Source organism: Onychomys torridus, chromosome 14 (assembly GCF_903995425.1).
Source record: "Onychomys torridus chromosome 14, mOncTor1.1, whole genome shotgun sequence".
Classification (NCBI taxonomy): domain Eukaryota; kingdom Metazoa; phylum Chordata; class Mammalia; order Rodentia; family Cricetidae; genus Onychomys; species Onychomys torridus.
In genome coordinates this window covers 80,172,152-80,199,160 of record NC_050456.1, presented here as the reverse complement: position 1 = coordinate 80,199,160, position 27,009 = coordinate 80,172,152, and the positions used below count along the sequence as shown (strand labels likewise).

At 53.9% G+C, this 27,009-nt stretch overlaps 1 protein-coding gene across 1 annotated transcript; it reads left to right on the top strand.

Moving 5' to 3' along the window:
* On the top strand, nt 1–23,473 carry LOC118595305 (protein AHNAK2-like). The gene is made up of 7 exons (XM_036205660.1): nt 1–55; nt 14,578–14,636; nt 14,740–14,838; nt 15,467–15,568; nt 16,301–16,451; nt 16,740–16,924; nt 17,046–23,473. The coding sequence occupies exons 1-7, from the start codon at nt 1–3 to the stop codon at nt 22,518–22,520; spliced, it is 6,126 nt and encodes a 2,041-aa protein (XP_036061553.1). The 3' UTR covers nt 22,521–23,473.
* Nucleotides 23,474–27,009: the final 3,536 nt, after the last annotated feature.

The window sequence follows — 27,009 nt, the reverse complement described above, 5'->3', positions numbered from 1 at the left end:
ATGTGCGACTGCTTCCACGTGGTGCTGCCCACCTGGCCCGGAGCCCCCGGCAGCGGTGCGCCTCACCCCCGCCTGCAGCCCACTTCCCTCGGGCGGGTGGGCTCTGCGGGCGCCGGGGCGTGACGGGGGCGCGCAGTGCGGGACAAGCTGAGCGTGGGAGGAAGGGCAGGAGATGGATGGGGGCTGGCGGGCGGGTCTCCCGTGCTTTTGGTCCTTCGCTGGCTCTGTGGGTCTCTGCATCTCGCCCGTACTTGTGCCTGCCTCGTTCTTCTCACTTCTTTCTCCATCTCTGCTGCTCACTTTGTTTCTTGGGTTTGCATTCCTCTGTGTGGCTCCTTGCACTCCGGACTTGCTCGCTGTCCCTTCCTATCTCACCTTTTCATTACGGTCCTCCTGTAACCTCCTGGGACGCTGCTTTGCCCAGTAAGGCGGCTATAGAGGCATGTGTGCTTCATACTGGATAGAAGAGGCCCAGGTGATCAGTCATCAGTCCTAGGCTAGGAGACCTGAGAGATCTAGCCTCTGACCTGCTTTTGGGGGGACCGTCCTGGCTAGACCAGGGCTTAGATTGGGGCTACCAGGCTTATGTGCTGTGCTGGATGTGGCTACTATGTATATGGATGGCCAACTGTGTGGCTACTATGTATATGGATGGCCAACTAGGTGTGGCTGGGGCAGGGTTAGGCTTGAGGTCTGGAGCTTCCTTCCTAAGGGGCCCGAGTAGGGTCCTGTTGCTCCAATCAAGGGGGTTGACCCCACCCCATGGCCAGTGCCTCTCTTGCTGAGCATCTGCTGCAGAGTGGGTACCTGGTGCTTTTATGTGATGGTCCTCGTCCTGGACCTACCTCTAGTGACTTGGAGGGCAGGGTGGGGCAGCAAGGAATTGTCCTTCAGACTCTGGGTCAGTTATGCAGCAGCCTGGCCACACCCAGGGCACCTGGCCAGCCGCTGGCTAGGGGATTGGGACAGAGGCGCTGCACTGGTACAGGCTGGAGCCCCTCCCTGTGGAAGAAAACAAGTTGATGACAGTTATGGCGATGAGGCCACCCATGATGCAGAGTGCTATGCAGAGGGGTGGCCCTGCCTGGCATCTTCTCCACTCAGTGGAGCTGCCATAGCCCTTCCTGTGGCCTATTTGTCCAGTGTGGGTTGAGGCTGGATTGGAGCCTGGGACTCTTTGAGAACTGGCTTTTGCTATCCCAGGAGTTCTCTTGCTGAGACTCTCCCACATACAGATGGGAGCCCAAGGGCCCTGACTAGCCCACTAGCAGTGGGAGAGTGTTGGACCCCCACTTTCTCCTCTTTTCCCATTGCTGGCCCTGGCCCATGTCACTGCGGATTGGCCTCCCCAGAGCGAAGAAGCCCAGGTTCATAGGACGCTCTGTCTCCAGTGTGCACAAGTGGCTTCCTTATCCTTAGATTCCGGTTGAGGGACCACCGCATGCACATGCTGTACCTTATTCCACAAGGGTGTGCCTCCACTCGAGGGTGTTTCTTCTCTCTTTTAACTGCTGGTTCCCTGCTTTGTCTGGAGCAGTTTCTCCTTGTGTCTGCCTGCTCCCAGGGAGTTAGAGCAGTGGCCTCTATACAGCTCTGGTAGGAGACTTTCAGGATAAGGGCCTGGATGGTTCTGCCCGGGCTGTCCTCAACCCTGTCCAGGGAGGGGCCCAGGAATGTACAGGCTTCATAAGGATGCTCACTGTGCTGAAGGGGAGGATTGGCTTTAGGCCTTTACCAGCGGGGGTCCACTCCCAACAGGGCAGAGTTGCCCTCCTGTGTCAGGCATACCTGGTCTCTTAAACTCCTGGTGCACACCTTTGGCTATCTGCCACCTCCCACAGCCCAGGGCAGAGCCACGGTTGTTCCAGCTAACTTGCTCAGAGGCTGCCCCCTGGTGGATGTGCTGGGAATGTACCTACACAAGATTGGGCAAGGGTGTGGAGGAGTAGATAGGGATACACCCAACCCAGGAATGCCCAAGTGCCTTCAGCCACTGTGAGATGGGCCTTACACAAGCTTCCTGACTGACATCAAGAAGTTTAGCACCATAGTTGCTGGTTGTCATACCTCTCCGGGCAAGTGTGTGAGTGTCTTCCCAGAGGCATAGCTGAGTCACAGAGTTAGAGCGAGTCCTGTTTTCCAATCGGTGGCTCCTGTGCTGCACCTGCATGAGCCTGGCATGGCCTAGGCACTAACTCCTACCATTCTTCAAGAAACCACTGCTGGATCTGGGGAGTTCCCATGTGCTGTGACATCATGAGGGACATCTGGATGTTCTTTCTTTGGGGCCGGGGGGCCATGGTGTGGCTAGCTCCTTCCCCTAAAGAGTATAGGGCCAGAGCAGCTTTTAGGTGTCCAGCCTCGGGGTCAGGACGTAGGTCCAGACCTGACATCTGTGCCCAGGAGTGCCCGGGCTGCAATGCTGAGAGAGAGCTAGCTGTGTTCCTGGTGAGGACACATGCAGCACTACTTTATCATCCCCTGGATAGGGTTGTCATACTGGTAGGAATCTATGTTGTTGTTCTGAAGATGGGATACAAAAGCAGGGATGCTGAGCCCTGCATCACAGTGGAACTCGTTAGACGCCCAGCAGAGAGAGGTGGTAGGTGGTTCTGAGAGGTCCTAGCTGGCCTGCTCTGCCAGGCTGGGTTCTGGTGGCTCCTCCTCAGCTTACATGTGTCTGTGGACAGGCACTGAGGGGGAAGCAGTGTGGGTTATCCTGGACCACTTCCTGCTTGAGATGAGATTAAGAGCCGCAGTTGGGGCTTATCAGTTGCTAACAACACCCGAGGCTCCTTTCTTCTTTCTTTCCCACTCCTCTATTTATTTATTAATTTTCAAGACAGGGTTTCTCTGCATACCCCTGGCTGTTCTGGAACTCACTCTGAAGACCGGGCTGGCCTCGAACTCAGAGGTCTACCTGCCTCTACCTCCTGAGTGCTGGGATTAAAGGCGTGTGCCACCACCACCCAGCAGGGCTCTTTCTTTGGATGGCTCAGGGGACAGGACTGTGCTTCATCTTGCTCTTTCCAAGCCCCAGGCTGTATCTGTTTTTTACTATCAGCCAAGAAAGGGATAGTTTGGGCTTGAGAGTAGACAGGAGGATTGAGCTGGCCATCTCCTAGCCTCCCATTCTCCTGTGCTCAGGCAGCTGTGCCCACCTCCACCTATGGTCCTGTAGCAATGCCTTTTACTCTCTCTGCTCAGACAGGCTCTTCTGTCCTGGGCTACACTAGTTGCTGCCCCTGATGAGAGCATTTTGCTCCAGCCTTCTATGTCTTCCCTTTCTTCTGTGACCTCCTCCACACCCTTTACTGAAGATGTTTGTGTTTCAGGTGCAGCCTGGACCAGCTTGGCTAGGGAGGAGAGGTTTGAGCCCTGGCAGAAGCAGAGGAATTCTTATTTACCTGGGTGTCACAGACACGTGGGAGCAAAAAGTCAAGATCTTGCTGGTATTGTCCTCTGCCCAGGAGGAGGCAGATCTTGCACCCAGGGATTTCTTAAGTATGAGAGATTCCTATTCATCTCTGCCTGTCCACCTATCCATCTGTGCCTAAGAGCTGGTACACTACTTCCTGGAGGTCCCCAGACTTAGGAGGGAGAGCAGAGATTCACTCATTGCTTGTCTAGCAAGTGGGAAGTGGCCCTGGTACATGGAGGTGTCACCGGGGGCTCAAAGGTGTCCATGAGGAGGGAGCCCACAGGCAGCAGTAACCATGTTCACCAGGCTGGATCTGGGCAGTTCTTGGATAGGGGACATACACTGGGCAAATGGAGTTGTACAGAGGGAAGGGAGGCTTAGTTTGGTGGAAACACTGACTCCCAGTTTTGGTCCCCACTGTAAGGGAAGCTGTTGTCCTGTGAAGAGCATGTCTCCAGGGACCCTGTCTTCCTGTTCCCTGCCTCTGCCTCCAGGTTTCCCTTTATTTTTCTTTTTTTGGAAGTCATGGGCCAACGGAGCCAAGGCCTGCCTTGCTGGGATAAATATTTAATAGTCAGAAGCACTTTCTCAGATGGAAAATTGGGTCTGGGCCCAGGAGGCCTGGGGCAGGAGGCTGTGTTCCCCACTCCCCACACCCCACACACGGCGGAAACGCTTCCAGCCACTCCAGCCACTGGCTGCTGAACTCCTTCCTAGCCAGCATGCTGCAGTACACACCTGGCCCCAGTGTGTACAGGTGAGAACAGAGGACAGCGCTGGGGTCTCTCTCCAGGGTCCTGGCTGTACACTTGGTCCTTGCATCCCAATGATTAAGGAGAAGTGGTCGGCAGAGTTGTTGGGTGCTGTGGGGCAGACCAGGAAGGGACCTCAAGTCACTTCCCTGCCAGGATACAGTGCTGGCAGTGAGGGTACAAACAGCTCAGGGCCTCAACTGGACCTGGGCCTCCTTGTCCACACGCTTGTCCCCCGCCCCTTAGGAGCTGCCCAGCACAGGGATTTACAGCTGAGTCAAGGCTCCTGCTTGCCTTGAGTGGAGATGAGAACAGGAACCAGCCTGCGGGCATTGAGGCTGAGTTGCCGTGTCCCCCCTCCCCCCCCCCATGTCTTCTTTGATACCCCAGTGGTGGCCTTTGAGAGCTGGACCCTCTGTGGGAAGAAGAGCAGCCTGCCCCGGATGCTTGGGGCCAGCCCACTATTGGGTGGCTCCTTCCTTGGCAGGCCTTGCGAGAGGGTGGCAGCAGCACCCAGGACGTGCTGTGACACATCCCCTAGGAATGCCCTCGGCTGAGTCACTACCAGCTGCCCCCTGGCCCCACCCGATCTTGTCACTGCCAATTTCTCATGGTATCAAGGGGCTGGGCTGGGGTCCTGGCAGCTTCAGGCTACATGTGCAGTTAATGGGCATCACTTGACACATCCTGACACCCGAATCTTAGGGTCTGTGACATGTGACTCAGATGCTTAAGCTCTCCACTGACTCACACCTCACCACTGGGCCCTGCTATACAGAATCAAGGGTTGAGCAGGGTGTGTGTGGGCATCCTTAGGATCTGCGGTAGGCAAAGCCTGCTGAGAGTCAAGTGAGCCCCTCTGGGTTGGATATAGGCAGGGGCAGCTCGTGAGGTCCTCCAGAATCACAGTGATCCCAGCTTTCCCTCCCTGTTGCCACCAGTCCCAGTCCCTGTCACCTCAGGAGTCACTGGTGCAGCAGCCCGCTTCAGCCAAGAGCACGGGGGTGGAGATGGGCCATGTCAGTGCTTTTTCTGTAGCAGAGCCTGTGCTGGGGGATCATGACCCTCTCAGGTTTGGAAGATGACTCAGCCATCCAGCAGCCTGTCCCTTTGTAGGGACCATCCCTCTGGCTATAGCGAGGTGGGACTCCAAAGCTATTGCCGTGGTGATCTCAGATCCGCCACACCCCCCAGGTAGGTGGGGCAAGGGACAGAGGAAGCAAGGGGAGTCAGAAGGCACTGTGCACTGAGCCCCAGGGACAGAGGGGCCTGACTGGATTGATTGACAGGCTCAGGAGACCTGCTTCATGCCAGCATCCATCCCACCTCCAGCTGTACTGCCCCAGCTTGCAGTGCCCTGCTGACTCAGCCAGCCCTGCCCCACCTAGAGCTGACAGATTGGTCTGGTGTCAGGCAGTAAACAGAGTTCCCAGGTGAGAGCTGCCTGGGACATGGGCCCTGCAGCGGGAGGTGGGGAGCAGACCTCGCCAGCTTTCCTGTGCAGTGTAAACAGAGCTGTTTTCTACTTTTGCTACCGTTAGGATTTTAGGGCAAGGTTGGGAGAAGCCGGCTAGTTCTCCCCCTTCCAGGGCTGAGGGTGCCCCCGAAGCTCTGCCCCTGTGCCTGTTTGCTCACCAGTGACCCCTGCCTTCGTTTCCTTGGAGTTCTCTAAGCTGGTCTCCACTTCAGGCTGCTCTTGGCTTCAGTATCCCAGTAGAGGGCCTGGCTCTTCTGCTGCTTAGTGGTTCTCATCTCTGGGCCGATGTGCTGATCTAGGGCCTGGTATGTTTGCCAGGATCACCCACATTGGCCTTCCCTATCCTGGGACCCCTTAGCTCTGCAAGCCTGCTGCAGCCTGTCCTTAGGCTCAGGTACCCACAGCAGCCCTGGGATCCCAGCGGAGCTACAGCTAGTGCATCTAGTGGCTCCTGCCCAGGCCTGCTGTCCGCCTAGAGCAAGGAGGGGTAGGAGCCGAGGAGCCGAGGGAGGTGTGTGAGCTCTGGGCAGTGCCTGACTTGACATCCGCAGATCAAGGAGGCAGCTTTCTCGGCCACCATTAATCTCCAAAACATAGGAGTGGGAGGGAAGTACAAATGTCAGTTTTGAGGTCCAGCTACTCATATATTATGCAGTACCTCTCACCCCATTTCCAAGTGCAGGAGATGCCTTTTGCCAGAGCACTAGAAAGGTGTTGTGTTGGGTGTGTTGAGGATCGAGCTAGCCTTTCCAGACCTCTTCCTCCTCCTCCTCCTCCTCCTCTTCCTCCTCCTCCTCCTCCTCCTCCTCTTTTAAAGACAGGGTCTCACTATGTACCTCTGACTGTTCTGGAACTTATCATGTAGACTAGGCTGGTCTCAAACTCACAGAGATCTGCCTATCTCTACCTCCCAAGCGCTGCATGAACCACCACATCCAGCCCCTTTCCCTTTTTTGAACCCCCAACTATCACAGGGAAACTGAGGCCCAAGATCTGGGCATGGGAGAATCTGCTTCCTACCCATGTAGCCACACAACAGGCAGCTGCTCACACAGTTGGTAACTGGCGGGGTAGTGGTTGTGAGTCAGACAGCAGGCGTTTCCTCTCCAGGTCAGCTGCCTGGGCTGGTGGGGGTGGGGGTGGGGAGCTGGGGTGGGGTCCCTGGCTCCCAGAGTCAAGCCTGTGAGGGGAACCGCCCACTCCCTCTGGTAGGGTGTGTGTGTGTTGGGGAAGGGGGGTTGGCAGGGCTCTGAGCCTGGCTGAAGACATGGGAGGAGGGACAGCAGGGGAGGGGCTGTGGAGGGAGGGACTGGTGGGAGCTGCCAGCCCAGGGTTTCTTCTACACAAGTTTGGGAACCCGTGTCCTCTTCGGAGAAGTGGCTGCACCCTTCTGCACCCCATCCCCTTCTGAGCTCAGCCCCGCAACACCTGCCCCTCTCCCTCGCCACTCAGCAGGTCAGAGGGGGCCGGATGGGCAGCCAGCAAGGGAGGCTGGAGGGGCAGAGCTGGGCCGGGCACCTTCCTCCTGTTCTGCTTCCTGCTGATGTTGAAGGATAGGGTGTCTGTTCTCTGCGGCTGGCTGCTGACTGGTTTGGGAAAATGCTAGCAAGGAGCTGTTTGGACCCCAGATGGGCTAGAGCCAACAAGGCCCTGGAGCAGTACCTCCCAGTTTGCATTCCAAGCTGTAGGGGGACACAAAACTCCCAGCTGCCCTGCCCCTGGCTGGTGTGACTAGTGGTTTTTGCTGGGAGAGAGGCTAGTTTGTGAGGGACATTGATGCCAAAGGTACCAAGTGGCTGTTTTAATAGCAGGATACAGAGCCGCAAGGTTGGGCCTTGTGGCCTAGGGAGGGGTCCTCGGACGGTGGCCACTGACCTGGTTTGGCGTACAGAGGACTGGAATGGTTGTAGAAGGTGGCTCAGACAAGACCTGACTCACTTACTGGGGTTACCCAAGGTGGGACTGGAAAAGTGGACTGCCCGTGATGGGCCACACTGTTCCTGGTGTCCAGAGTTTTGCCTTTCTACTCAAAGGACCAAGGAAGCTGGTCTACTCTTGATGGTTGAAGGTGTGGTGGCCATTCCTGCTGGCTTCTGAATCTTTTGGGGTTGATAGGCTAGTATACTTTTCCAGGTCTGAGTTTCTCCAGATGCAGGAGCTGGCCTGGGCCCACCTGCTGCTCCTATGGCCCACAGATGCAGCATCCTTCTAAGTCTGGGCACGGCTGCCCATCGCCATTTTATTTTGTTTTTTGAGGCAGGTAACCCACACTGGCTCGGGACTCACTGTGCAGCTCCCGCTGGCCTTGAGCTGCCTTTCTTCTTGTCTCTGCCTCTTGAGTGCTGGGATTGATGGCCACATGCCACCACACTCAGCGTCCCTTCCTTAGCCATTTCTTGTACTGGCATTTGTTCTGTACCTGTTGTATATATACCAAGCTCCAAGTGCGCGGGATGCAGAGTCAACAACAGGACTGCCTCACTGCCTGCGAGTTTGCCTCTGGGGGAGTGTGTGGGGCAGTCTGTGAAGAGTTCAGTAGTGGAGAGGCCTGGGCACAGAAGGAAGCAGTGAGCTGAGGCAGGTGGGAAGGTCTTACATAGGTGTTTTGGGAGAGAAGCATGTGAACATCCTCCTGGGTATAGCTGGCCTGTGTGGGGAAGAGCTCTGGCTCTGGACTGTGTGGCCCGCCCTTCGGAGCTGGCGCTGTTCCCTGGTCCTCAGGCTCATCTACAGACATGCTGGGGGATGGAGTGGGCAGGCCTGCCACCGCCTGGGCTGTTGCTTCACAAGGTCTGAAGGTCTCATGACAGTCAGCCCAGCTTAGCACTTGCTTTGTGGAGTTCCAGGATGGGGCGAGGCCGGAGTCCATGCAAGGTGGGGTGGACCCAGCTGCATGCAAGCCTGTGAGGGCACTAGGATCCCAGTCTGAAAGTGGTGGCCTTGGCAGTGTGAGCCTGTCCTTGTGTGTCCCATACACACAACCCTCAGGCAACTGGAGAGTCTCTCAGCCAGTTTCCTAAGGGTCCCACTGCCCTGGTAACATGCAAACATGGCTACTGAACCAGGCCCCAGCAGGAAGTCAAGCAGTCTGAATGCAAACTCTGGTTTTCTTTAAGCGCATGCCCCACCCTGCCTCCATGGCCCTGCTGGGATTGTCCTGAACAGGAAAGTGGCCATGGATCATGGGGGCAGTATGCCCCTCTATGCAGCCCCTGCTTGCCTCCCTTACCCTCCTCTGGGGCTGACCTACTGTTCAGCCGTACCCTAAAATAGTCCAGTTCCTAGAACCTGGTCTTCTCTAAACCAGGTGTGCCCCCTTGTTGCCCCCACTGTGTCCTTGTTCAGCCCCATCATGCCCTGGCAGGGAAGTGGCTTCCCTGGGATCCTGTGGTCCCTTCCTGAGTACAGGTTTGTGCCTGTAGGAGTGAGATGTTAGTGGCAGGATTTGGAACTGTGTGAAGGGGTTGGGGTGCTAGGGGGTGGGGCAGGGAATTTGGGGGACTATCGGGTGACAGTGGCCAGCCCTGCCAGGCTTGGCTCAGGTGTGTCCCCATTTCCTCCTCTATAAAACAGCGCTTTGGTGACCTTCAACAACCTGTGTCATTATTTAGGTGGCAGTATTCAAAGCTGGGCCGCTTACAAGCTGTCTTTGAGAGACGGATGTGGGCAGGCTGTTAGGGTGGTTCCCTGTCTCCCTGCCCCCACACCCCAATCTGGGAGTCTTGTCCTAGGTGGATGAGACTCTGCCCTGAGGCTTCCCTCATCCCCACAGCTGGTGGAGGGGCAGTCTGTCCGTCCTGCAGTCAGTAGAGTCTCTGCTTTCCTCTTTGTGTGTTCCTGGGCAGGGGATCCTGCTAAAGCCTGGAGTGCAGCCTCATGGCAGAGTTCATGCCTCTTCCCAGGGCCGTTGCTCTCCATCCTCACAAGGAAGGGGGGCTGTGTGGGTGGGATTGGCTATACCCAAAGCTTGCTAAGCCTGAGAAGGGGCCTGAACCCCAGCCAGCAGGGCCAGGGCTGGTCTGCCTCTTGCTTCCCACGTCCCAGCTGTCAACACCTTTCCCCATAGGCTTTTGACATCCATTAAATTCCTGTGAAACAGATATGGAATACAATTTCTCAGGGGTAGGTCACTGCCTGGCTATGGGGGTCTTCCATTCTGGGACTGCCATCCCAGCATTAACTTGGCCCAGTACTAGGCCTGGACCCTGGCCAAAGCTCCAGTCTCAGCTAGGGAAACAGGAAGTTGTAGGTTCATCTACCCTTGCCTGGCTTCCAGGAAGGGTAGTTGGCCCAGAGTCCCTTCTATAGCTGACCCTTTTCACATCCCCTAAGTCAGTATGTGGCTAGGGCAAAGTGTGGATTCTCTGAGCAATCCTGGGAGCCCCCAGCAGTGGTGGGGTGCATGGACAAAGACTGGGTGGGGATGATGATGGAGACAGGTGATTGTCACACTTCCTTTCTACCACTAGGTTATGGGACATGCACATGGGGATTGCAGGGATGTTGAGTTCCTTGACTGTTATCTTGCCTAAGGTCAGTCTTATAAATGGACTGTGACTTTCCTGATGTCCTAGAGGTCAGGGTCTATGGTTTAGCCCATGGAGTAACAGGAAGGAGAGGTGGAACCTGACAGGCCATCTTTGACCCTCCCCACTTCCCTCGGAAGGACTAACCCCAGGAAGCTCCATCCCTGGACCTCTCAGAGCCACTTAAAAAAAAAAAAAAAAAAGGAAGCAAGAAGAGTGTCAAATGCACAGCTCCAGGGGTGCCTCTGGGGGCAGGTGTGTCGGGACCGGCAGGGTGGCCTCTGTGCATACCTGGGGAAATCCAGGTTGGCCAGAGCATAGTAGCTACATCCAGAATCCTGCTAGGCCTGGAACTCTTTGTCCCTGTGGGAATGTCATCAAGGTCAGTGCACAGGACTCCAGTACTGACAGCGACAATGTTTGTGTAGCAGGGACTTCACCCCTCAGGACAGGCCTGAAGCAGCGGTGGAGCTTTATCCTCAGCTTTGCTTCCCTTGTGGAGGTAGACCTGGAGCCCAGGCCCAGCCGCAGTCCATGTCCATCAGGGCTGTTCTTCCTCTGGATATTTAGCAGAATTCAGGGGCTTTAGGCTGGAGTTCTGTGTGGGGGAAAATTTTGTTTGTTTTTTCTGTGTCCCAATAAAACTTTATTTACAAAGGCAGCAGTGGACTAGAAGAGGCCACTCACTGCCTTTCTGTCTTCTGGCTAATAAACACTATTCTAAGCACAGAGAAAGTACATTGACTCACATCACTTAAAAATTTGTAGGGTTCTGGGTGTGGTGGCGCACACCTTTAATTCCAGCACTCGGGAGGCAGAGGCAGCTGGATCTCTGTGAGTTCCAGGACAGCCAGTGCTACATGGTGAAATCCTATGTCCAAAACAAAACAAAACCAAAAACCAAAAATGAAAAAAATATTTTGTAGGATGGAGATGAGCACGAGTGTCACTGCAGCAGCAGAGCATGCTGGCACCATGGTGACATGCTTGTGCCTGACTGTGAAGCTGCAGCGCCAGCCGGTAGACGGCAGTGGCCTTGGTCAATCCCAGCAGGCCATTTTCCAAACCGATTGTCCCAGGTTACCTCATGCCTAGGATGGAACAGGAATGCCAGCTGCCTATGTCTTCCTCTCCTTCAGCACACCCAGCCCTTTCATCTCAGCTGCTCTGGGAATGGCATGAGCCCTCACTGTGGATCTGGAAGGCCAGTTGTACGTCCTTTGTGTGTGCCCTCCATGTCCATTTTTCTCCCTCCCCCCTTCTTCCTCCCGGAAATTAAACTCATGGCTTCTCAAGTGCAAACCTTCTACCATTGACCCATGTTCCCAGTCCTTGCCTGGTTTTCACTGGGTCATTTAGACTTTCTTTGGGGTTGCAAGAATTATTTATTTGGGGGCGCCTGTAATTGATAATCTACAAAGATGCCTTACAGACATCTTTGCCCATGCTGGGGCCTGAATTTTCACACCCTCACCGAGTCTTTGCCTGACTGAAGCTCTGAATTTTAAGGTAGACTGATTTCTCACTTAGTTCACTTGGGCTAATTTAAAAAAAGTTACATTCTTTATTTATTGTGTGTGTGTGTCTGTGTAGAAACACATGTGCCACAGGACATGGAGAGGTCAGGGCACAACATGTGGGAGTCAGTGCTTTCCTTTTACCATGTGGGTCCCAAGGATTGAACTCAGGTCACCAGGCTTAGTGACAAGCGTCTTTTACCCGAGGGCCATCTCACAAGCCTTGGTGTCTTGTTTACGATTTTTTGCTTTCTCCCAAAGTAATTTCTATTGTCTTTAAGATTTACTAAATCTTCATGTCCGGAACTGTAATTCACATAAAATCAATGTTTTCTGTGGCTGAGTTGGCGATAAAGATTAGTATTTACCCACGACCAGTGGCCCCTGCACCTCTCACTGAGAAGAGCCTTCCATTCCTATGGATGCTGGGAGATCTACTTTGCTTTGTGGTTTTTTAATCTGCATTTTGCTAGGGGGCTGGCCATTTTTTCTTGTATTAATTGACCATTTTCACACCATCCTTTGTAAAGCATACAAATTTTGAACTCTCTCTCTCTCTCTCTCTCTCTCTCTCTCTCTCTGTGTGTGTGTGTGTGTGTGTGTGTGTGTGTGTGTAGGACAGAGGCCAACTTCAGACATTGTTCCCTGGATACTGTTCACACTAGATTTTGAGGCAGGGCCGGCCTCGTAGGCTGACTGGCTCATCAGCCCTGGGAAACCCCTTATCTCTACCTCCCCAGTGTTAGGGTTATAGGTGCAAGCCACCACACCTACGTGTTAAAAAAGATGAGTTCTGTGGAGGAAGCCTGTCCAGCATGGATTGGTTCTGGAAATGAAGAAAGGGGATGAAGAAAGGACAGACACACAGATGTACATACAGAAAAGTCGGGACTGTGTAGGCCATGCTCAATCTGATGGAGCAGCAGCAACCACACACAGCCTGGAACCTTGGAGCGTTTGTTATGTACAAGAGGGAAGGTCTCATGCTAGTCTGCGTGGAAGTCTATGGAGGGCACAGTCTCAGTTGCGGTCCATCTGGGAGGAGGCTGCTGCAGTCAAGCTTTCTGTCAGCATTTACACACAGACTAGGGGAACGCCTTGCCAGTTCCCAGGGGCCTGAGGCCTTGGTCTTTGCCAATAATACACATTCACTACCAACTCAGACTTTCTTTCTTTTTCCTCCCTCCTCCCTCTCTTCTTTTCTTTTTTCTTCTTTCTTTCAATGTGTACAAATGTAATGGTTGTTGTAGGAGAATGGGGTATCAAATTCTTGTCTGACAGCTTTTTTTCTTTCAGTCTTTGCAAATATTGTTGAATTTTCTTCTTATTTCCAGTTTTTTATTTAGTTTTATTTTTGAGACAGGGTCTCAGAATGTAGCTCTGGGTAGCTCAGAACTCACTGTGTAGACCAGGCTGCCCTTGGACTCACAGCGATCTGCCTGCATCTACCTGTGGAATGCTGGATTGAAAAACAAGCCCTACCACGCCTGCCTTCTCTTTACCTTTCTCTTTGAGTCCTGGTCTTGTGTTGCCTGGACGGTGCACACAGGTGCCCATGCCATGGTGCTTATGTGGAGGTCAGTGAGGCCAGGGGGCACCTTTACCTGCTGAGCCATCTGTCTTGCCAGGTCTGGGCTGACTGTTATTCCATACTTCTGAGAAGCGGGTTGTCAGCTTTGTGTCTTTCTGTGTGCTGGGCCACTTTCTTTGATCATGGTTTGTTCCCTGAAGATCTCTGCGTTTCTCTTGCTTGGGTTTGTTGAGCCCCCTGGACTGTCAACTCGTCCCTTCCATTGCTTCTTCAGCAGGCTTTTCTGCCTTTTTCTCTTTTCCCCTGATTTCTCTGCTCATCTTCCTTCAGCTTTTCTCTCGTGTTCTTCAAACCGGTTATGAAATTCAGTCTGAAGTGCTTTCTTCAGGCTCCTCCGATCTACTATTGAGTCTCCAGTACACACTCCACTCCAGAATTTCCACAATTTTGGCTTTAAAAACTCAGGTTTGAGCTGGTGGTGGTGGTGCATGCCTTTAATCCCAGCATTCGGGAGGCAGAGGCAGGTGGATCTCTGTGAGTTCGAGGCCAGCCTGGTCTCCAAAGCAAGTTCCAGGAAAGGCACAAAGCTTCACAGAGAAACCCTGTCGGGAGGGGGGGGAACCCAAACAACAACAACAACAACAACAACAACAACAACAACAACAACAACAACAACAATAACAACAACAACAACAACTCAGGGTTGAATTGGTTGATTTTTACGTAATTCGTGGTAACATTTATCCCAGACTGGCCTGAAAACATACAGCTGAGGATAACCTTGAACCCCAGTCCTCCTGCATGCACCCTTCAAGTGGTGGGGTTGACGCTGTGAGTACCATGCTGGGGTTTGCAGTCCTGGAAATCGAGGTAGGGCTTTGTGCATGCTAGACAAGCGGTCTACCAATTCAACTACATCTCTGACTCTCGTAAGTTTCTCTCCGAGAGCCTGCTACCGGTCTTTAACCCTATGCAGGTCTCCTTTAGTGTTTTAGACAACCTGTTAGCACTTGGAGTCTTGGGGACACCGTCCATCACTTGCCTTGCTCTTCAGTGTGGAGCTCCATCTTCTTGTTTCTTTTTATTGCCTGTGATTTGGGGATGGATGCCGGACATTTAGCAGAACAGATTGTAGCAACTCTGGATGTTAATTTCGGGCTCTGGGTAGTTATTGTTTGTGTTTCTCTCTTGGACTAAATCTGCAAATCCCACTCTACTGCTGTCCTGTGGTTGCCCCACCCAGGGTCTCTGGATCTTCCCTCAGGCCCATGTTCACCCTTGTGTACCCTGTTTTCCCATGTTCACCTTACAGCCTACCGCCCTCATGTCCACTAACCGCTCTTATCTCTACAGTGTCTGGACGACAGCTGCAGAACCAGGAACCAGGGGTTGGGACTGAGGAGGACTACTCTGTGAGTATCACCCAAAGGGGAAGCTCTTCCTCTTCAGCCCCACCCCATCTCCCCCCAGGCTGGAGAGCTGGTAGTTGGAGGTAACTTTATTATTTTCCACCAGGTGACTGAAGGGCCTGTGGGTGAGATCATTCGGCCGAGGCCACAGGGGTCCTCCCCTGTTTATGAATACACAGCTGAAGGTGCTGGCTTTGGAGCCCAGGTAAGCCTGCAGGGCAGAACTGCTGGCAGAAGGAAGGCTCAGGTGTGGCCCACAGGCACGTTATCCCCTGGTCACGAGTGTCTATGCCCTCCCTGCCTTATGCATTTGGTCTTGGCCTCTTCTCCATTGTCTCCCTTTAGCTGGCTGAGCCACTGTGGAGATGGGGACACTTGCTGCTCGTGTGTGTGTGTGTGTGTGTGTGTGTGTGTGTGTGTGTGTGTGTTGACAAACTCTGAGAACCCACTGTGGGATGTGGCAGGGGCATACTCCTTCATAGCACACCCATACATGTACACACATACCATCTTGGAGAGGAGACTGCTGACTTCCTTGTGAGAGGGATCAGAGGAGCCCTATCTGCACTAAAGACTCATCTTATACCTGGAAAGTCTTCCCCCTTCTAAAGTACCTCCAGTTGCTACAGGGTGGAGGCATACCTGTTCCTCAGTGAGGAAACAGGAGGCTGAGAATTGCCTTTCCCAGTGAGGTCCTAGGTACTCAGCTCCCCAGTACACTCCGCCCCCGGAGTTCCTGTATTCCTGCATCCTGGGTTCTCCTGCTCGGAGCCTCCCTGACACTCATGTCTCCTTAGCAGAGTAAGTGGTAACTCCCAACCCCTTGACTGCAGGAAAACAACCAGGGCAGGCACAGCTCCTCTGGCAGACGGAGATCCTGGTGGAAAAGGGATTCAGGAGAATCCACAGCCTTTTCCAGCATGAGTCATCCAGAGGTAGGTGCCATACCAGCGAGAGTCAGGGGATAACCCTTCCTCAAGGGCTTCAGCCCCAGGAGATGGAGGGAGGGTCATACCCTGTGCCCTGGGGATAGTGTGCCCGTGCCTCAGACCTGGGAGGGGCAGAGGCAGAGAGTAGTGTCTGCCCTCTAATGGGAAGAGTCTGACACCTGACCAGCATATGCACAGCCGTACCTCAATGTGCAGTGGACAACACTGTGTGGTACCCAGACTATAGTGAGGAAGAGCCTTGGCCAAGGGAGAGGGGAGGGGTTCAGCCGAGTCCCCATTAAGGGTTATTTTGCCTCTGTGCTTCCCTGGATAGCCTCAGTTAGATGGGCAAAGTGGGTGGCCATCATTTGCAGGATCGGGGGACTGCAGACGACGTCCCCAGTGTTGATGTCCCTCCTGGGATCTAGCCTTGGCGCTTTACATGGGGTGGATGCTTCACACATTTGTAATGAACCAGTGATGGACCAGCAGAAGGAAAGCTGGCTAGAGCCTCTCCCCTGGAGACTCGGCTGCCTAGATAGGCTGTCCCCTGATTCCAGCTGAGGCTTCCTGCAGCTGGGCTTTCTCTAAACCCCAGACACAGCAGCCTGGCACACTTGGATGGTACCCCAGCTTCTACCCAGGCAGCACAGATCACCATCCTTGGGAGATACTGGCCACTACAGTAATGCCTATATGAGATAGGCAAACACTCATCACTCCCTTCTTCTGCCTCAGTCTACCCGGGAGGCAGCAGAGGTGACACTGAAGACTGATGTAGAGTCAGGAGCCAGTGGCTACACTGTCACAGGTGGAGGGGACCAGGGCATCTTTGTCAAGCAAGTGCTGAAGGACTCCTCCGCAGCCAGACTCTTCAGCTTGAGAGAAGGTACCACAACTGTCCCATCCCTGGTGCTCCTCCATCAACCCAGGATGAGAGGGAAATGGTGAAACCTGAGAGGTTGGGCCTCACCTAAGGCTCGGGATGGCCCCAAGGGCTTTGCTCAGCCACTCCAGGCTGGGACTGCCCACTGTGCCCTGATTTTCTGCATGTTGTTTGAGGTGCCACTGGGGAGCTGGACACAGGCTGAAGGGCTTCCCCTTGCCAATGCAGCCCCCAGACCACATCTATTCTGGTGGGGACAGGGGCACTGAACCTGGTTTCTTCTTCCTCTAGGGGATCAACTTCTCAGTGCAACCATATTCTTCGACCACATGAAATATGAAGATGCTCTTAAAATCCTTCAGTACTCAGAACCATACAAAGTTCAGTTCAGAATCAAACGGAAACTCTCTGCCAGCAAGGGAGAGGAGTCAGCCATTCAGCAATCTCAGCAATGTTTGAAAGGCCAGGAAAAACAGGTAAGGTTCTGCCCAGTGAGATCTAAGGTAGCCTCAGCTGCACTAGAGACCCCTTCCTGGGAACAGTGTCTACGGTACAGGCTATTGCACCCAAAACAAACAGCTTCTTTTCCTGTTCCAGGACAAGGCCAGTGCTGACAGATACATGGAGACCCCGACAAAGACGTTAGAGACAGATGGAGACCGAGAACGGCTGATTTCTAAGTCCAGGGACGGTCGCCAGAGGCGGCCCCAGGACAGACGCTCCTGGCCAAAATTTCAAGCCTTAAGGAGCAAGCGGGGGACATGCCCCCGACGCTCACACAGTTCCTCAGAAGCCTCAGAGCACAGGGACACACATGATGTGTCCCCCACAAGCACAGACACAGAGGCCCAGCTGACAGGTGACAACCGAGAGCAGAAGTCAGGGTCAGGAAGACGAAGGAGAAGGTTCCTGAACCTGAGATTTGGGATGAGCTCAGGAGAAGGCCCCAATACAACTGAGCAAGTGGACAGAGAGCTCCAGGACAGGCAGGATCGTGCTGGAGGGCTGCAAGAGTCCAAACCACAGGAGGACAAGGCACAGACACCCAGATTCATGTCTGCCCTAACTATGCAGAAGCCTACAAAGTCCAGTCACCCCAACTTGGACAAAGAAGGCCCTGGAGAAGTGAAAACAGACACACATCACAGAAAGAAGAAGCAGTTGGCAAAACAAGACAAGGAGAAGACACTTGGCCAGCATAGAGATGAGCCAGCCCCAGGAAGGAGCTGGGATGACCAATGGGAGGAGGTAGAGAGCCTGGAAATTGGAATTGCAAGATTGTCTCTGCAAGACAAACCTGACCAAGGCAGCTCACAGGTTTCACAATGTCACGGGAAAACCCAGGAAGCTGGGTTTTCCCAAAAAAAGAAAGAGACAAAAAGATACACGTCAGAGGTTGTCCTAGGAGAGGGGGTACATGGAGAATCAGGGGACAGGGACCAGAAAACGATGCAGGGAGAAGCAGCTTCACAGGGAGGAACAATAAACTATACAGAAACAGGAAGGGACGATGGGAGAGAAAGTGGCCGAAAAGAAGAGAAGAGAGAAGACACTGAACAGGTAACACAGACGCAACAAATAAAGATGAAGATGCCCAAATTCAGGACACCGTCCTTCGGATGGTCTCCAACAAAGGAAGTAACAACCATGAAAAAAAGACAGGAAGAAAAGACATTGGATTATGAAACAATGGAGGAAGAAACACCAAATGAGTCCAAAGAAAGAAAACAGAGGAACAATGTAAAGGACATAGAGACACGAGAGAAAACAGAAGATAGAGTGAGAACAGGGACAATAGAAGAAGAACAAAAAAGGAAGGAACGAGAGTACCCCCAAACGGAATTAAGATTCAAGATGCCCAAGTTCAAGATGCCCTCGTTCAGCGTGTCCGCGCCTGGCAAGCCGTCCCTGGAGGCCTCGCTGGAGGTGGCGGCGCCCAAGGTGGAGGCGGACGTGGGTCTGCCCTCCGTGCAGGGCGACCTCAAGACCCCTGACCTCAGCATTCAGCTGCCCTCCGCCGACCTGGAGGTCAAGGCTGGCCAGGTGGGCGTGAAGCTGCCCGAGGGCCAGCTGCCCGAGGGAGAGCTGCCCGCCCAGGCTGCTGCTGGGGCCGGCCTGAAGGGCCACCTGCCCAAGGTGCAGATGCCCAGCCTCAAGATGCCCAAGGTGGACCTGAAGGGCCCCCACGTGGACCTGAAGGGCCCCAAGGTGGACGTGAAGGGCCCCAAGGGAGAGCTGAGCGGCCCCGAAGTGGACGTGGCCCTGCCCGGCGTGGAGGTGGACATCCTGGCCCCGGGTGCCAAGCTGGATGGGGACCTGGCCCTGGCCGACAAGGACGTGGCCGCCAAAGACAGCAAGTTCAAGATGCCCAAGTTCAAGATGCCCTCGTTCGGCGTGTCCGCGCCTGGCAAGCCGTCCCTGGAGGCCTCGCTGGAGGTGGCGGCGCCCAAGGTGGAGGCGGACGTGGGCCTGCCCTCCGTGCAGGGCGACCTCAAGACCCCTGACCTCAGCATTCAGCTGCCCTCCGCCGACCTGGAGGTCAAGGCCGGCCAGGTGGGCGTGAAGCTGCCCGAGGGCCAGCTGCCCGAGGGAGAGCTGCCCGCCCAGGCTGCTGCTGGGGCCGGCCTGAAGGGCCACCTGCCCAAGGTGCAGATGCCCAGCCTCAAGATGCCCAAGGTGGACCTGAAGGGCCCCCACGTGGACCTGAAGGGCCCCAAGGTGGACGTGAAGGGCCCCAAGGGAGAGCTGAGCGGCCCCGAAGTGGACGTGGCCCTGCCCGGCGTGGAGGTGGACATCCAGGCCCCGGGTGCCAAGCTGGAGGGGGACCTGGCCCTGGCCGACAAGGACGAGGCCGCCAAAGACAGCAAGTTCAAGATGCCCAAGTTCAAGATGCCCTGGTTCGGCGTGTCCGCGCCTGGCAAGCCGTCCCTGGAGGCCTCGCTGGAGGTGGCGGCCCCCAAGGTGGAGGCGGACGTGGGCCTGCCCTCCGTGCAGGGCGACCTCAAGACCCCTGACCTCAGCATTCAGCTGCCCTCCGCCGACCTGGAGGTCAAGGCCGGCCAGGTGGCCGTGAAGCTGCCCGAGGGCCAGCTGCCCGAGGGAGAGCTGCCAGCCCAGGCTGCTGCTGGGGCCGGCCTGAAGGGCCACCTGCCCAAGGTGCAGATGCCCAGCCTCAAGATGCCCAAGGTGGACCTGAAGGGCGCCCACGTGGACCTGAAGGGCCCCAAGGTGGACGTGAAGGGCCCCAAGGTGGAGCTGAGCGGCCCTGACGTTGAGGTTTCCCTTCCTAATATCATTTCTCCTGTTTGCTCTTCAAGTACCTTTTTGGGGTCACATGACTCTTTTGATACTCCAGTCACCTCTTTTAAAGCTCAACTTTTGTTTCCTAAGTTCCATAAACCTAAGTTTGTCATTTCCATTCCCCCATCGTCCGCAGAATATGGTTGTCCTGTGTCTGAGAGTGGCATTCACTCTTCTCTTAGTCCTTCTGCAATGTCAGAGTCTTGCGCCCCCCTTGTTCTGTCTTCAGAACCACCTGTTTCTCCTGTTGTGGAGGAATCCTCGATAGAGCCTGCATTGACTTCTCCCGTTGAAGCATCTGATCAGGAAGGAAAGGGAAGTTCCTTCAAATTGCCACGCATCAAGATCCCTCCATTCCACTGGTCTCCCAAAAAGGAAGGAGGGTCTGCAAGTGATTCTGAGTCTCTTCAGGTGGACCCCATCACTGGTTTAGGCTTCTCCATGATTGAAACGGACACTCAAATTGGGACATGTGCTTCCCCAGTGGAGTCACAGCAGCATGCATCTATGGAGAAGGAAACAGAGAAGGGAAGAACCCGGAAGCTGAGCTTTTCCTTGCCACGGCTTGCACTCCCCAAGATAAAGGGTTCTAAGGGTCGGGCTGCCATGCTCCAGGGAGATGTGAAGCCTTCACTTCCTGGTACTACAGCTGGTGTTGACTTGGTAGTCATAGAAACCACTGTCACTGATATGCATGTTGGGAGCACTCATTCATCAGATGTCACTACAGAGCCCTGTGTCATATCCCCCTCCATGACAGCAGGGGTGACTGGGCCCAAAGCTGATCTTCCACTTCCCAAAGATGACCTGGATGTCAGAGGTGACAGCAAGAGTCATCTGTTTGTGGGTGTGTCTGCAAGTGAGCCCCTTGGGGGACTGACAGCATCTATAACTGGAGATCTGCAGCCATCCTGTAGACAAAGAGATATTGCCTCCACCATGGAAAGCCCTGAGATGGATCCCACAGCAAAAGAGATGTCAACAGGCTCGCATGAACGCTGGTTCAAAATGCCTAAGTTCCGAGTTCCTGTTTTTAGGCGCTCTTCATCCAAGGAGCAAGATGGGGCTGGAGAACAGGAAGCTACTCAGACACAGACTCCTGCTGTCAGTGTACCCTTAGAGACAGAAGTAGCAGCAGCCACTGTGCAGCTGCCCCATGTGCCTGAGCCGAAGGTAGGGGCACATGTCTCCCTGGAGTCCCCAGAGGAAGGGACCAGTGTGAAGACCCCAGAAAGCCTGACGTATGCAGATGTTGTAAAACGTGATCTCCATGGAACAGGCTCTAGGCTGCAGAGCTCCATTGCTGGGATGTCTGAGACACATCTGTCCACCCCTGAGTTAGGGACCCATCCAGCTAAGGACTCCTTCTCCCTTGAGATGTCTGGTGTGAGAGTCTCAGAACCCCAGCTTCCTCCAGAAGGAATAGGAGGAAACATTCTTGCTGAGGTGGAGGCTAGAACAGGAAGTTGGTCTTCCCAGCCGCAAGGGCCTCTGAGGCTGAAGGCTTCCCTCACTGAGATGCCATCCCAGGTCTCTGTGGTGAGCACAAGTCAGCTTTGGGAGGATTCTGTGTTGACTGTAACATTCCCCAAACTAAAGGTGCCCAAGTTCTCCTTCCAAGCCTCCAGCTCTGAGGCTGATGTATTCTTCCCTGTGGTGAGGGAGGTGCAATCTACAGAGGCCAGCACTGGCATGCGTAAAGACAGCCCTGGGCTCTGGGGAGCCAGCATTCTAAAAACAGGAGCTGAGGATCCCAGAGCGCCACCAGCAAGCCTTGAGCAGTCCTTGGAAGCATCCCCAATTTCTAAGGTCAGAGTGCACATTCAGGGGTCTCAAGGTGAGAGTCAAGAAGTCATGATCTGCAGCAGGGTGGAACGAGAGGGTTCGGATTCCTCAGCACACGGAGCCTTTTCCACTCAGATTGTGCGGGAGTCAGAGATTCCTGCTTCTACAGTTCAGAATCCTTCTTATGGGTTTTCTTTGCTGAAAGTGAAAATCCCAGAACCCCCCCTGCAGGCTAGTGTGTATACTGTGGCTCCCGACTCCCAGGTGCAACAGGGCATGGGTGGAGCTCCCTTGCCCGCTGTTGGCGATATCCCACCTGATGCCGGCGAACCATTTGAAATGATCTCTTCCAGTGTTGGCATGCCGCCGCCCCCACCACCACCACCACCGATATCATCTGAGGGGCCTCCTGGGCCCCAGTCTACGGACAGCACCTCTGATGAGGAGCCAGCCGAGATTCTTGAATTTCCCGAGGACAGCCAGGAGGTAAAGACCCCTGAGATGGCTACAAAACAGAAATCAGAAGGTAAAAAGGCCAGCCTGTTGTGGTCCTGGCTTCCAAGCATTGGCTTCTCCTCTGTGGAAGAGACGGCTGATGATTCCAGAGACACCGCCCAAAGACCGGCTCCAGTCCACGTGCAGCCTGCAGCTCGGCTGGACCCTGAACTGCCCAGGAAACAGGAGAAGGCAGGCTGGTTCCGGTTTCCCAAGTTAGGGTTCTCCTCTTCGCCTACCAAGAAGAGCAGAAGTGCTGAAGATGAGGAAGGGCAGGCAGAGCAGAGACCCCAGGAAGAAACTATCACCTTTTTTGATGCTCGAGAAAGCTTCTCTCCCGAGGAGGAGGAGGGGGAAGCTGAGACAGAGGTGACAAATGCCAGGCCCGGTTCCAAAGCGACGGTGGCATCCTCTGCAAGAACAGAACTAGTACTGTTGGAACAGACTAAAGACACCGGTGACAAATCTGCACCCAGGCCTGTGGCCAAATGAGGGCCAGAAGTCAGAGTCAGTGCAAGTGACAAGCTGAGCTAAAAGCCAGGGGCTGGGTACCACGAAAGCACCCTCCCCTAGAGTACATGTTGTCCACCTTGATCCACAGACTTGAAACCAGCGCAGAAATGAATAGTGCGTCGGTCACACCACACAGCCCTCCTATATGAAACCGAAATAATGCTAGTTGCTTCCAAGCCTTGGGAGCAATGAAGGCAGCAAGTTACTGCTGGAAAACTCCGCTGGCCTTATGGGGTGAGTCTCAAGAGGCCACCCGATGCCAGGAGATGAGCATTGCCTCGGATGTTCCCACATCTGTGAGTTGAAGGAGCTTTGGTGTAATCTCTGCTCCACTGTTGCTGTTTCCCGGTGAGTTCTATTTTCCTGTCAGGCAGAATATGGTGTGTCCTGGGAAAGCGCCTTTCCTTCTCGCTCATGAACTTCCTCCTTTGGTGACTATTTCACTAATGGCAACCTTTGGGACGTTGACTATGATGATGTTCACCCAGCCGTCTCTCTCCACTCCGCCCTGCTGCCTCACAGCCAAAGTCTGGACAGTTATGTTACATTTTCAGCGCCCTACGCATTCTCATCACACAAGATAAGTCATGTAGTTTCTTTTAGGCTAGTATGTGTAGCAGAAGGGTCTGGCCGGTGGTGGGTTACAGACACGGGTTTGCTGTTAGTGTCTATTGGTGTGTGTCTCTTTGTCTACCTGTCTGCTGGTGTCAACTGTTTTCCCAGGTGTGTACAAGCCCTTTGCTCTGGCTCCTGAGCACCTCATGAACTGACTGCAGCCCATACAGACGGTCCCATTCAGTCACCTCCTGCTGAGCAATAAAGGGAATGATGCACCCAGTGGTCCAGTGTGCAGAGGTCTTTAGCTCTGGTGTCGTCATGTATGCCGCTGCTTGCTCCCTCCCCCCGCACCTCAGTCTCCATCTCTATTGTGTGACTCCGGAAACCAGAGCTGAGCTGCATCTTAGAGTGACTGCCACATCTCACGAGCTTGTCCGCAACAGAGAGCAGTTGACCTGGAGGCCAAGCTGCGGTGAAGCCATATTACTAGAGCCAGGTCAGAGGGTTTCTGCACCCCACTGCCCACTGACACCCGCTGGCATTCATTGTCCCGGGGGGCACTGGAGCCTGGACCCAGCTCCCTCCTGACGCACAGAGGCTCTTGGCAACAAGTAACGGTAGCTTTGCGGGGGCGGCCCCCAACTACCACCAGGGTAATGCAAGAAAGTCCACGAAGGCAGCCAGGGCTTAGGGAAAAAAAATCTTCTCTATTTGAGGGCTAGACTTTTTCTATCTGAGGAGTGATAACAAGGAAACACACGTGCTTTCTGGTGATAACTTGAGAAATTCCCTCTCTGAAAATACCTCTGTCTCCACACAGTTACATCTCTTTATTTTTTATTTATTTTTTGTTTTTGTTTTGTTTTTCGAGACAGGGTTTCTCTGTGCAGCTTTGCGCTTTCCTGGATCTCACTCTGTAGCCCAGGCTGGCCTCGAACTCAGAGAGATCTGCCTGCCTCTGCCTCCCGAGTGCTGGGACTAAAGGTGTGCACCACCACCACCGCCACCTCCACCACCACCGCCTGGCAACATCTCTTTATATACATTTTCCACACACACTTACACAGCCCCCTCTTCTCTTTGAAAATCTCTCTCTCCTGCCTCTGCTCCTTCTGCACACACACACTCACACTCTAACACACACTCACACTCTGACACACACTAACACACACTCACACTCTAACACACACTAACACACACACTCACACTCTGACACACACTCACACGCTGACACACACACTCACACTCTGACACACACACGCTGACACACACTCACACTCTGACACACACTCACACTCTGACACACACTCACATGCTGACACACACACTCACACTCTGACACACACTCACACGCTGACACACACTCACACTCTGACACACACTCACACTCTGACACACACTCACACTCTGACACTCACACTCTGACACACACACTCTGACACACACTCACACTCTGACACACACTCACACTCTGACACACACACTCTGACACACACTCACACTCTGACACACACACTCTGACACACACACACACTCTGACACACACTCACACTCTGACACACACTCACACGCTGACACACACTCACACGCTGACACACACTCACACTCACACTCGCTGCCGCTCTTTCCACAGTTCCCTCACACAGCCCTTCCTTCACGGCAGCAGCTCTTTCGCCCTGCTGTCTCTCCACAGCTGTCTCTCCACAGCTGTCTCTCCACAGCTGTCTCTCCACACCGCTGCTGCCATCTCACAGCCAAGCTCTGGACAGTTATGTTGCATTTTCAGGGTCCAGCCCATTCTCATAATCCAAGATAAGTCATGTAGTTTCTCTTAGGCTAGTAAAGTCACAGTGACCGGCGCACGTAGCTCTAAGTTGGTGAGGGATCCCAGACAGTAAACAAGTGACTGGACCTTGAGTCAGCAGGTGTGTGCAGAAAGGGAGCTGCTGCAGGGAGCTCTGTCTCAATGTAAACAGCATGGCCTTGATTTAGCAATAAACAACACTTGGGAATTAGTCTTTAAGTATTTTCTGCAGGGGCAGCTTAGTCTGCTTTGAATTTATTCTGAAGTTCAAAGTTAGCTGTCTGGGTAAAAAGCTGTCTTTGTGACTGAGAATCCTGTCAGTCTGATCATGTAAAATATTCTAGTTTTGTTTCTATACATCGGAATTCTACAGCCTAAACAGAGATCATCTTCCAGAACATCCACAGCTCTACGTGTGCCCAAAGATGGGGTATATTCTCAAGATAACACACAAGCAGTGGGAGAACACCCATACAGTTCTTAGCGAAGAAATGTGGAAGCACATGAGAGAAATTACAGACAGAAAACAACCAGTTTCCACAGCCAGTGACCCCATGGCCTCCCAGGTGGGGCTCCCCATCAGGTGGGCCTGGTGGGTCGACCTGTTGAACACTAGTTACTGCTGTACATTCCCACGGCCCCCTGCAGACAAGGGTTCCTTGTCTCCGACAGGATGGCTTGTAGCTTGACTGAGCTGTCCTGGAAGACTGGTGTGTGGGTGTGGGGGTGCCGGCCACTCCCAAGGATGCCCTGAGAGGGCCAGAGGGCGGCAGCTGACAGGTACAGGGAAATGGTCAGGGAAGAGAGGTTGGGCCTTCTTTCCATGTCCCCATGAGTAGCTACACAGTATGGTAGTGTCATCTAAGTTGAGGAGACAGAAAATTCTGGAAAGCTGGTCAGATTGTCATCCTTGCCCAGGGTACCTAGCCTCCCTTTGGCCTGACTTCCAAACACCAGGCAAACTTGGTGTGTGCCCAATGGCACTACAGAGAGTGTCTGTCTAGCACACATTTATGATCCCTAGCTTCTAAGAGTCATGAGTCCCTGCCTGTCTTAGGTGTGCTCTCTGTTCAGGGTTCCACAAGGCGACCATAGATGTAAGCAGGGCCATGTCTTATTTCCAGATAGAAGGGTAGGAACCACTGAGGTTGCTGGCTGTGTCAGTTACCTGGGAGTGGGTGAGCACAACAGGCCTCAGCTGCTTGTTGCCTGGAGGCCACTGGGTACTCTGTCACATGGACTTACCTGCATAGCCATCAAGGAACAGACTCCCAGCCAGATGATGGTACACACTCATGTCACTCAGCTGAGGAGGTGATGTAGGCGGAAGTTTCTGTGTCTGGACAGCAAAATTAACCCATAATTCTTTTCTATGTTTAGTCACGTGGCTTGGTGCCTCTTCTCAGTGTGACATTCTCATCTTGCTTCCTCTGCATCTGGTTGGCGACTCCTGACTCCACCCTCCTTCTTCCCAGCATTCTCAGTTTGGTTGTCCTGCCTATACTTCCTGCCTGGCTACTGGCCAATCAGTGATTTATTAAACCAATTCAAGTGACAAATCTTTACAGCATACAAGAGCCTTATCCCGCAGCAAGATGACATCCCCTTGTGTGTCCTTTTAGAGACATGAGTCTGGCCCACACTCAAGGTGAGAGTGCATAGAGGTATGAGTACCAGGAGTTGGGTACCACAGAGCCCATTAAGAGTTAGTTTGCCACATCGAGAAGGGCCATGTCAGGGTACCATACCCCAGGGTCTCCTAAGCCTGCCAAGCTGGGTCTCTTTTAGAACAGACCACAAAGTCTAATACTGACACCAGTGAGTGAAACAGAACCTTTCTGGCTGAGCCAGCAGGACATCACAAACCTGGATCTCTCCTGGTGCATGTCTGAGAGCCATGCAGGCCCACAGAGCAGACCCATGTGTGTGCTCTTGGAGGGCAGAGCTGGGGCAGGGGCAGACTCTGCTCCTGAGTGAGGTGTAACTCTCAGTAGGAGGGCCTGGAACGTGGAGGGATGCTACAGGGAGCAGCCACAACTGTGGCAGAGCTTGGTCTGGCTCATCCCCAGCAACTGTTGGGTCCTGCAGGGTTGTGTGGATTCTGGG